Raw genomic sequence first — 12,450 nt, 5'->3', positions numbered from 1 at the left:
TGAGTTTCTGTTGCAATTTTTGATGTTTACATACCAGTGTTGCCAAGCTCCACCAAAATGAGTGAGACGGGGGCATAAAGTACAGCCCATCTAATTCATGAAAAGTTGTGGTGTACTTTACACAACAGATCTCACGCCACTAGCAAATATTCAAAAGTTGGCACTCCAATATTATGTGGTACAATAACTATTTTATTTCAAAATTGAAATCCGTTGCATGTGTGTAACGTTTCAGCATATTGGGTCTTCATTAGAACTATAATCAACACAAAAAGTGGTACTATTTTGGGCCACATAATATTTTTTTTATCACTTTTTATTCCACTTTGTGAGGCAGAATCATGAAGAAACAGCAATTCAGGAATTTAACGCTGTTCATTGCATTATAAAAGTAATGACAGCTTTTTCTTTGGGTCAGTATGGTTACAGCTATACCACATATATATATATATATATATATATATATATATATATATATATATATAGTTTTTATGTTTTGCCGCTTTTACACCATAAAAACTATTTTAAAGAAAAAATATACTTTTTGCATCACATACTTTTTTTTTTTTTTTAACTTCGTTTTATTAACAGTTTCAAACATGGTACAACTGACATTTACAATGTGAGAAATAGCTCAGTACATGGATAGTGCTATACGTTCATAACACTGAAGAATCATATTAGAGTCCATAGTATCTGTTGTACTCAAGATAAAATAGTATTATCCATTCTTCTTATCATTTGCATATATATCCAGTTTTATATTAAGCATAAGAACAGCTCTAAAGATCAGCATGACCATATTTTAAGAAACAGGGTAGAAAAGGGAATAAAAAGGTGAAAAAGAAAGAACAGCAGCCACATTGCATCACTTTACCGCAAGATACCGTAGGATAGCTTCCATCTCCCAACATCTAACGGGAACCACCTCTATTCGCATAGATTCCTCTAAGCCTCTGTAAGTGTATCTGGAGAAGAGTTCCATAGACCCCACATTTTGTTAAATTTTTCCGGGCACCCCCTGTTGTAGTATACCACCCGCTCATAGACTATAGTTGCATTGACTAATTTAACCCAGGACCGCACAGTTGGACTCGAATCCCCCATCCACCGCAAGGCTATTACTTTTCTAGCCAAAAATAATGCCCCTCTGAGGAATGTTATCATAGAATGATCCCAGGACTCTTCCTCCATTACCCCAAATAGGCATATCAATGGGTCGCATGAAACAGGAATTGACACAATCAATGATAGCAGGGATGTCATTCCCCTCCAATACGAGGATATATTAGGACAGCTCCAGATCATATGTATGAAATTTGCCATCACATACTTTTTGCATCATGTATTTTGAGAACTATAGCTTTTTTTATTTTTTTCCCCTGATGGAGCTGTATGACGGCTTGGTTTTGTGTGACACGATGATGTTTTCAGCTGTACCATTTTTATTTATATATGATTTTTTTATCGTGTTTTATTCCCCTTTTTGTCAGCGTTTGATGAAACGACAGTTTTTGCTACTTTTTTTATTTTCTTTAGTGTATTCACTGAAGGGGATAACTAGTGTGACAGTTTTAAAGATTGGGTTGTTACAGAAACAGTGATACTAGATGTGTACTTTTTTCTTTTACAAAAATATACATACCGTATTTACTGGAATAATTGTTGGGGTTTTTTTACTTTTTTTTTACGGAGTCCCTATATGGGACATTATTTTTTATTCCCCTGATCGCAGGTATAATGTATTGCAATGCTCCAGCATTGCAATACGTTATACTGTCAGTTTTATACTGACAGAAGTACCTGGGATCCTGATTTTGGTGCTTGCCATAGCTCGATGACTCGTAGGTTGTCATGATGACCTTGGGTCATCATGGCAATGATCTGGCCATTGTGATCACTTCACGGGGGCACATATCAGAGGGGACAGGGAGCGTGATCCCTCTCCCAAACCACTAAATGCTGCGATTGCTATCAATCTCGGCATTTAGGGGGATAAACAGTCAGGAATGGTGCAGGGACCGTTCCTGGCTGTGAGAGCTGGGGTTTGGCTGTCAGATGCTGTGCCACTGCAATCGTCAGGAAAAACTGGGTACGTCCTTGGTCGGTAATGCACTGTTTACTAGATTGTTCTTTGTTGTTCTTTGCCCCCCTTTTTTTAAATGTATTCCCATAAAGCTATAATATGTACACATATGACTGCACAAATCCATGTTAATTGTGTTTCTTTTACAAAATTTCTTTATATATCTCTTTTATTTGTATTGATTATAGTTCTGATGAAGGCCAAATAAGCCAAAACGTCAATTACACTCGACACGGATTGCAATTTTGAAACTAAATCATTATTGTACTGCTTAACAGTGGAGTGCTAAGTTCTTTTGAATATTTGCTATCGGAGTAGAATCCTACTTGAGAACCCCTTTATTTTGAACAGTGACATATATTTCTTACCTCTATACATACAATTGTACTCCTTGTCCATGAGTGGACTAATATTTGTGTTTAAACGCACTCCACTTTTAAGACGTGCCAGATTCATTAAGAGGCATGTGCCTTTTAAGTAATAGGGAGCAGCTGCTTCACTAAGACCACCATGAACAATGCCAGTATTGTTGAATTGGAGGTTATTTTTTAGGGTGGACCTGTAGAACTAGTGCCTTTTTTTCTTCAACATTTTAATGTATAAACTCCAAAGGTTATAGAGAATGAGAATTAAAAGACAAATTAATTTATATTTTACAGGTTGCATTCAAGACAACACATCATCACATGAAGAAAGTTCTTATTTTTCTAACCAACCAAAAGACTCTAGTTGGAGCCATTTAAGAAATGAAATGAAGAGTTCCACCAAAAATGTAACCAAAGTATCATGTGATGGAAAAACTTTAAGATACCTCACCAAATGTGCACCGACAAATCCAGCACAAAATCTATTTAATTTGGAGGAACCTGTCTCATGTAATGAAGGAACCATTATAGACACAATTGTTTCTTCTTCTGTAGATCATAATCAAAAGTATACTTCTACACATATTATGGATGAATCAGTTTCCTGTAATAGAGGAACCCTCAGAGACATTGTTTCTTTACCCATAGATGATGCACAATATCAATCTATACATATTATGGATGAATCACTCCCATGTAATAGAGGAGTCCTCAGAGAAATTGTTTCTTCACCCACAGCTGATACACAGTGTTCTACACATATTATGGATGAATCCGTCCCATGTAATGAAGGAACTTTCAGAGACATTGTTTCTTCACCCGGAGATGATACACGGTATTCATCTACACATATTATGGATGAATCAGTCCCATATAATCAAGGAACTCTCAGAGACATTGTTTTTTCACCCACAAGTGATACACAATATACATCTATACATCTTATGAAGGGACCAGTCTTATGTGATGAAGAAAACATTACAGACCCTGATATTTATATACCTTCTGATAATACACAATTATATCCATCTTTTCATATAAAGGAGGAACCCATCTCAGGTGATGAAGATTTCAAAGCATCCAACAGCTATATACTCACAGATCATTTAAAATATCAGTCTACTGATATTAAGAAGGAACCAATCTCATCTGATGAAGAAAACTTCACAGACTTCAACATTTATACACCCACAGATCAAACGCAACAATATTCATCTCAAATTAAAGCGGAACAAGCCTTATGCAATGACTTCAACAGTTATATACCCACCAATCAATATTCCTTTATTAAAGAAGAACCAGACTCTTATGCTGGTGAAAACATTCATCCTCAGAGTTATACACCCAGAGTCCATGCACAATATACAGTTACTCATGTTAAGGAGGAACCAGTCTCATATGATGCCGGGAACATTACATACCCCAACCGTTATGTACCCACATTTGCACAACAATATCCAACTACACATATTAAGGTGGAACCAATGTCATCTGATGTAAGAGACTATCCGCACCTCACCCATTACCATACACAATATCAATCTTCACATATTAAGGAGGAACCAGTGTCATGTCAAGGAAATGCCAAATATCAATTTGCTCAACCACATGAAGAAACAATTTCCAGTCACTTGGGATACTTTAAGGAATCTGATCTTTACAACTCTACCAAAAAATGTCCATCTACTTGTATTGAGGACAAACATGCTGACCAACATTCACCATCATCAGATCATACAAATGTCAAAAGAGAAAACTCATCGTCCCCTGCAAAGGTTATAGTACTAGCACACTTAGTTGACATCAATGAGACTAAACCAGGTAGCACAAGTATATTCAGATATCGTTCACGGTCATTGAAAATTCCTGAACCAGGTCATACAATTGGTGATATTTCCAATCTTACAAAATATTCAAGGACTCACTCCAGAAAGAAAACCCTGCAATGTTCAGAATGTGGACAGTATTTTTTAAGGAAACTACAACTTGAAGCTCACTTAAGAATGCACACAATGCAGAAGTCTTTTCAATGCTCCGAGTGTGGAAAATACTTTTACGATGTTAAACTACTGCATCGAAAGAAACATCCTGGAGAAGTCACATTTCAGTGTCCTGTTTGTAGGGAACATTGTGACACTAAACTAAATCTTCTTTCCCATGAAAAAAATCAAAAAGAAGAGAAACCATTCCAGTGTCTTGAATGCGGCAAAAGTTTTAGCATCTACTATCAACTCTATGTTCATAAAAAGACTCATACAGAAGACTTTTAGTATCAGTGATCCTCATAAATAATGGTAAAACCTAAGTTGGACGTTCCACACAAGTATTAAACCATCTGAATAATTAGAGTGTGAGAAATATTTCAGAAATGATTGTCTAGAATGACCTCAACACTCAACTCAGAGAAGACCACTTGGTACTGTCTGAAATCAGGAAAGGATCCAAGGTTGAACGAACCTAAAAGGAAGACGTTTTAGGCTTGGTGTGTTTCCATCCATAACAGAAGCCACAATGCACTGCTGGATCTGTTGTATGTTGGTGTGGTATCCATTGTTTTATGGGAAAAATACATCTTTTAAATTTGAAATGTAGGACGGTGTGTGGGGGGGACTATATATATTAAATCTCTAAACTGTGCCCACTGATATCTGAAAACGGCCCTGTTGTCATGAGTACACACACACAATACAAAACTTGTTTTAAAGTGAAATTGTCCATTATATATACAATTCTTCTTTACATTATGGTATTGAGAAGTTTCTTACTGTACTATAAAAAAAGTACGTCTAGTCCTCGTCTCCTTTACTCATAGGGTTAATACTCTAATTGGAGGAATTATGTGTTTTCAGTACAGAAAAGCAACTTTATTGGAAATATATGATTTGATATTGCCAACATTGTGTTTAATTCAGTCACAATTTTTACAGCTGACAAGCATTTAAGCCAGTAATAATTGGGCTCCTGGTTGCCCTCATTGTCCATGATCCTACATTTCTGGAACAGCGTTGTCGTTTCCAACGGAGATCTCAACACATATGCTATATTCATTGAAACCTCTTTGAGACCATCCAAAATGACAAATTGTGTTTAGAACTGTGGTCCGCTATCAGAAGAGAGACAAAATAAATGGGATAAAGAGGTATGGTCTCACGAAAAATTGCTGCTGCATGTCGCTGAGAGCCATGTTCCTTGGCTGGGACAAATGTGCGTAAACGATTGCTACATTGTAGCTTTTCGCTGCTCACAGAGACATATTTTGTGACTTTTCTCTTTAAAAAAAAAATATGAAAATTTGTCACAGAAAAGGTATAGGCAGGGATAATAATCAATTCAACTTTTCAGGGTGTCACTAAAGAAAAAGATTTGGGAAATCCTCTTGCTAAATAGGTTTGAGGAAAATAAAAATAATATTGAGTTGCATAGACCTAAATATTGCACGTCATCTCCAAGGAAGAAGGACCATTGGTGAAGCACCCTTTTTATCATTGTTAGAAATACTTCACAAGGCATTTATTTTTAGCCAAATTACCTACCTTACCAATTTGGAAAAATGTGTGACAAAGACTTTGATCTCCACCACTGTAAAAATTCTTCTAACTGGATTGAATGAATACTGTGATTGGCTCCATGGCTAATTCCTATTATGCTGTAATGATTTCTCATTGGTGCGTAACTAGAGAGGACTGTTTTTGTATAATTTTTCTTGGCAGGACACCTGCAAGAAAGCTGTTTGTGTGGCTGGTAGGGTTCAAGGATCGAAATATCAGCATTCACTTTTACTGCATAGGGTAGTCTTTTACTGATTTTGAACCCCAATTCACAAAAGGTTGGGACACTGTGTAAAATGTAAAGAAATCAAGAATGTGAAATGGAAATCTGTATTATCTGCATATTTTATTTACAACAGGAAATAAAACACATATAGTTGAAAGATATTTCTCCATTTCATTTGAAAAAAAAATAACTTAATAATTTAGAAATTGATGGCAGCAAGGCCTCAAAAAAGTTGGGACAGGGTTCTCAAAAGGCAGGAAATGTAGGTGGTGCTAATAAAAAACAAATGGAAGGTCAAGTTTCCACTAAGTCACAGGACTATATAAAGAGAGCATGTTATAGAGGCAAAGTCTCAAAGATGGTCAGAAATTCACCAATCTGAATAATTACGTTAAAAAATTGTGTAACTATTTCAGAAAAAATTTCTTTCACGTAAATTTGTAAAGACTTTGGATATCCCAACAGCTACAGTAAATAACCTCAAATGTTTCAGAGCTCCTGTAGAAATCTGTGTGCACAAGGAGCAAAGCTAATTGTCATTATTAGATTTTCATGATCTACGGGCCCTCAGGAAGCACTGTATTTAAAACAGGGTTGATTTACATGGTTTGTGGGAGTGTAGGACGATAAAGAGGTTCTGGAACCAAGTCAGAACATTAGTCCAGACAACATGGAGAATTTCCTGTAAATCAGAGCTAATGGTGTGGATTTTCCACTTCTTTGAGGGTGGAGTCAGAGGGGGACTAAACAACCAGGACAAAAAGGCATTTGCAATCATACACGACGTAGCCATGATAGCCAAAAGATGCATTTTAAGGCACTGGATACAGGAGGAGGCCCCATCCACAGGGGAAGTCATTGGTGAGTTACACAATCTTCTGAGGATGGAGAGATTAGAAGCAGAAAGGGACAGAGACAATAAGACAACCAAGTTTTTCAGGAGATGGAAAACTTTCATCGAAATTTACTGCAAACAGGAAGAAATAAATCATCTAGTGACACCTTTCAGGCAAACGGAGTGGTACCTTCTGAATGACGTACAGGATAGCTTGGGAAAACTGAGGATTGTTTAACGGGGAATAAGGTGAAGGTCAGGGGTAAGAGGATATGACACTTTCAAGACTCGACATCGACACCAGAAATTGCAAAGAATGACATTGGGGCTCGAGGGTTTGTTATGACATGTTATGTTTGGTTTCTCCTATCTTGATTTATTTTATATCAATGTAACCTGAAGATGGACTTGAGATAGAAAGGGGGATTTTACCCTCCTCTTTGACATATTCGGACAGTTCAAAGTTTGTCTTTTGCAAATCATACACTTTTTTGATGCGATATTGTATAAAAATTTTGTAAAATCAATAAAAATGTTTGGAAAAAAAAAAAAAAAAACAGGGTTGATTCGGTCATGGAAAACACTACATGGGCTTTGGAATACTTCCAGAAATTATTGCCTGTGAACACATATTGCTGTGCAATCCACAAATATAAGATAAAGCTCTATCATGAAAAGAAAAAGCCTTATAGCAACACAATCCAGAAACGCTGCCATCTCTGGACAAAAGCTCTTGTTAAAATGGAACCCTGTTTTATTTTTCGATGAATCAAAATGTGAAATTCTGTATGTAAACCATCGATGCCATGTCCTGCGGACTCAAGAATAGAGGTGAGCAAATCTGGATCTTGGGGTTCGGGCTTGGAAAATGACGTGAAAATCAGCCAGGTGAGTATCGCGCAGTGCTCGTGTCTGCGTGATGCCTTGCATTGTGCGCACTGCGGGAACTGTTTCTTCGGCTCAAATTAGGCTTACATTGAGCGTACTAAGATGTGTATTGCAATGCTAGTGATTTGCAACATACTATAGCTGCGATCATTATAGTAAAAGGTAATGTCCCATATCGGGACTAAGTAAAAAAAAAATTGGAAAGTAAAGAACAAAAGAATTATTCCAATAACTATATGTAAAAAAATTAAAAAAAGTATGCATATTTGGTATCACTACGTCCGTAACAACCCAATCTATGAAACTGCAACACTAGTTAACCCTCTTAGTGAACACCGTAAAAAAATGTGATCAAGAAGTAGAGATGAGCGGTGTTCGAATCGAACTGTTCGCCAATTTCACATTCACAGTTGTTTTGGGCGATGTTCGAGTCGTTCGACGAACTGGAACGGTTTGCTTAGCGTTCGACCGTTCGAGTTACCGTTCAATAACTGTTCGATCACCAAAAGCGTAGCTAGTTACTAGCTGGCTTTTCACTGTAATACTGTCAGTCACTGTTAATAATGATATTATCAAAATTCAGCGTATAGTGTGCGGGAGGGACGAGGTTTAGATCAGTGCTCCTGAGTGCTGAAAGAATTGGCGATCGACATTTTGTTTTTTCCTAACCGTGCGCACAGTGGGGCGGGCCAGGCTGTCAGCCAATCACAGACACACACAGCAAAGTGGATTTTTGCCAGGCAAACAAGGGCATGTTTCATTGGCTGTGCATGTCACATGTCCTTGCCCTATAAGACCCAGCCATTTTCCCCATCGCCGCCATTATCTCAGTGCTGCGGGTGTGTCCGTCACCGCTCCCGCTGCTGTTTCTGCTGCTCTGGGCGCTATACACTTATACAGTGCAATCTACACGTCGGTTAGGGATTAGGGACTACTTGTAATTTCAGCCCTTTTCAGGGCTAGATTAGAGCAGTTCATAGCCATTTTTGCTAGGCAGCTCTATGCCAGGGCTGTGCAAGGGTTTTTCACAGCGTCTGTCTAAATCAGCTCAGGCAATTCCTTGGGGCATAGTATCAGTGTGTGTGATAGTCAGTGACTTACCACTGCTTTCCACAAACATAGCCCAGTTCTCCATTTCTGCTAGACAATTTTTAACTGCAAAAAGTGCAGGCACTTCCTTGGGGCATAGTATCAGTGTGTGTGATAGTCAGTGACGTACCACTGCTTTCCACAAACATAGCCCACTTCTCCATTTCTGCTAGACCATTTTTAACTGCAAAAAGTGCAGGCAATTGTTTGGGCATAGTATCAGCGTGTGTTATAGTCACTGACGTACCACTGCTGTCAAGAAAGCTACCCCACCTCTCCATTTCTACTAGCCAATTTTTAACTGCAAAAAGTGCAGGCAATTGTTTGGGGCATAGTATCAGCGTGTGTTATAGTCACTGATGTACCACTGCTGTCAAGAAACCTACACCACCTCTCCATTTCTACTAGGTAATTTTTAACTGCTGGTAGTCCAGGCAATTCTTTGGGGCATAGTATCAGTGTGTGTGATAGTCAGTGACTTTCCACAAACATAGCCCACTTTTCCATTTCTGCTAGACAATTTTTAACTGCAACAAACAGTGTCCAATTTGTTCACAAACAAAATGAGTAGCAAAAGGCCAGATGCTGGTGGAAAGGGGAACAGGCGTGTTGGAAAGGGAAAAAAAGTTTGTGTCCATGGGGTAGGTGGTAAAGCAACAGTAACATCTGCTGAAGAAAGACCATCTTCCAGCCAAAGTAAGATGTCTACTACTTTCCGTGGACAATCTGATTTGATCCCTTTGTTATGGAAATGACCATTGCCACCAAAGGTAGATGAGGCACAAAAACAGCAGATGCTTGAATGGATCTCAAGTGCTCCATCAAGTGACCTCTCCTCTACCTCAACTTCAACATCCCAAAGACTCCAGTCCTCTGAGTTGTCACCCAAATCACACTTGCTTTCAGCCAGCTCTCAAGTCTCCACCCGCCCTGCAGAGTATGGGGTAACAGAGATGGTTGAGTCTGTAGAGCTGTTCACTCACACTATAGCCTGGGAATCAGAGGTCTGCTCCAAAGCTGCAGTGAGTCCAGACAAGGAAATGATCTGCACTGATGCCCAGAAGCTTTGTGAGTCGGATACAGGCCCAGATGAAGAAGGTTCTGAGCATAATGTAGACCCTCATTCCCAAACTGTAACTCCTCTTGGTGGAGACATTGAGGATCAAGCTGATGAGCCTCAGATACCTGATTGGAATGACAACTTAAGTATTCGGTCAGGGCAGGGAGAATTTGGCTCTGAGGACGAGGGCAGTGCAAACACACAGGGTGATGATGAGGTTGTAGATCCCACTTACTGTCAACCCACAGTCAGGCAGTCGATGAGGTCAGCAGAGGAGGTGGAGGAGGATGCTACTGACGACGAGGTTAGGTTGCCCCTTCCTGGACAGAGACGGAGTACTGGAAACACGTCAACAACTGCATCTTCATCTACAACTTTGCCTCTGAGCAGAAGTGATGGTGGCTCTGCAGGTCGCATGGGCTCTAAGCCTTGCCTAGCCTGGTCCTTTATTGACATCGCAAAGGATCAGCCAACTCATGTCATCTGTAAGATTTGTCACCAATCTCTAAGTAGAGGCCAAAAACTCACTAGTTTGAGTACTTCGTCCATGAACCGTCACATGGTTCTGACGCATAAGTCGCAGTGGGAAGCTCACTGTGCTACAATGTGGCCTAGTGGGGCGGGCCAACCACCGTCTTCCTCATCAAGTGCATCGACGCGCTCTTCATCCTCTGTGACTGGGGGGACAGCAGTCACACATGCTTTATAACGCAGACCTTTCACCTTTTTACCCGCAACAGGCAGTGTGATTGGCAGGTCGTCAGTTGTTTTGGAAGTGGAAACAGCTGCTGGTGTTGAGCTCTTTCAGACATCGAGAGCACCACCTTTGGATGAAGCCAACATTCTATCTCTGCCTGCACCTTCCTCACAGACCAGCAGTTTGCCAGGGACACCCTACTCAACGGCATGTCAGCACAGGAGCCAGTCCTCAGTCCCTCAGACGTGGACAAGTAAAACACCATTCCCTCCTAGCCATGACAAAGCTAAGAGGTTGACTTTCCGCATCTGCAGGCTGTTGGCGACAGAAATGCTGCCTTTCCGCCTTGTGGACATAGAGGATTTTCGAGACCTTATGTCCATCGCAGTGCCCCAGTACCAGATGCCCAGTCGCCACTACTTCTCCAAGAAAGGTGTACCTGCGCTACACCAGGATGTCGCACACAACATCAATGCTTCCTTGAGAAACTCTGTGTGTGACAGGCTGCATTTCACCACAGTTACTTGGACCAGTAACCATGGACAGGGGCGTTACTTGTTGCTGACTGGACACTGGGTAACTATGGTGAGATGGAGAAGGGTCTGCTGTACAAGTCTTGCCGTCCCCACGAGTTGTGTGTCTATGTAGAAGATCCTCCACTGCTTCTGCCTCTTCCACCTCATCTGGGTCCTCCCCCTCCGCCCAAAGCCTGTCTGGTCAGGCCACTCACGTTGTAACTGCGCACAAGGAATCCCACAAACCTACTTACTATGCTGGCAGCAGAGCTCAACGGCATCAAGCGGTCTTTACCTTGAAAAGTCTGGGAAATGTGAGTCACACAGCTGAGGAGTTGTGGTCAGCTCTGGAGACCGAGTTTCAGCAATGGTTGTCTCCACTCAACCTGCAGCCAGGGAAGGCCGTGTGTGACAATGCTGCAAACCTGGGTGTGGCCCTTCGCTGGGGCAATGTGACACATGTGCCTTGTATGGCTCATGTGTTGAACCTTGTTGTCCAGCAATTTTTAACACACTATCCCGGCCTACATGGGCTTCTGCAGAGGGCACGGTTACTATGTGCTCACTTCCGGAGTTCACAACCCGTAGCTCAACGATTTGCATCGCTCCAGAAGTCTTTCGGCCTGCCGGTTCACAGCCTGAAATGCGATGTGCCGACATGCTGGAATTCGACTCTACACATGTTGCAGCGACTGTGGCAGCACCGCCGTGCCCTGGTGCAATACGTTCTGATGTATAGCCTGGGCCAACGAGATCCAGAGGTGGGACAGATCACGCTGCTGGAGTGGTCTCAAATCAAGGATCTATGCACCCATCTGCACAGTTTCAACATGGCGACGAAGATGTTTAGCGCTGACGATGCCTCTATCAGCATGACAATTTCAGTCATTTACATGCTGGAGCACACTCTAAACCAGGGGTCTCAAACTCGTCAGAGTAAGTGGGCCGCATATAAAAAAAATTTAAGGCAGAGGGCCGCATTCCTTTCAAATTTAATACAATACAATATAATTGTTAATCAATTATTTCAACTATTATAACAATGCTACATTAGTATAACAACACTGCTAAGTTTGAACGTAATGGAAATTTTCAGGTGTTTTCCACCTGCTCATTTTTTTTAACAATACAGTTTTCAAGT

General features: G+C 40.4%; 1 protein-coding gene across 2 annotated transcripts in view; it reads left to right on the top strand.

Moving 5' to 3' along the window:
• LOC142311191 (uncharacterized) overlaps positions 1 to 7,554 on the top strand; it is a 38,507-nt gene extending 30,953 nt beyond the window's left edge. For both annotated transcript variants that reach the window (XM_075349382.1, XM_075349383.1), the window contains one exon: positions 2,746 to 7,554. In XM_075349382.1, the coding sequence (XP_075205497.1) occupies positions 2,746 to 4,721 (1,976 nt within the window). In that variant the 3' untranslated portion in view covers positions 4,722 to 7,554. The remainder of the gene's footprint in view (positions 1 to 2,745) is intronic.
• The last annotated feature ends 4,896 nt before the right edge of the window (positions 7,555 to 12,450 follow it).

The sequence above is a fragment of the Anomaloglossus baeobatrachus genome, chromosome 5, assembly GCF_048569485.1.
Source record: "Anomaloglossus baeobatrachus isolate aAnoBae1 chromosome 5, aAnoBae1.hap1, whole genome shotgun sequence".
Classification (NCBI taxonomy): Eukaryota; Metazoa; Chordata; class Amphibia; order Anura; family Aromobatidae; genus Anomaloglossus; species Anomaloglossus baeobatrachus.
Note: the sequence above shows the minus strand (reverse complement) of the source record. Positions and strands in the feature narration are given on the sequence as shown.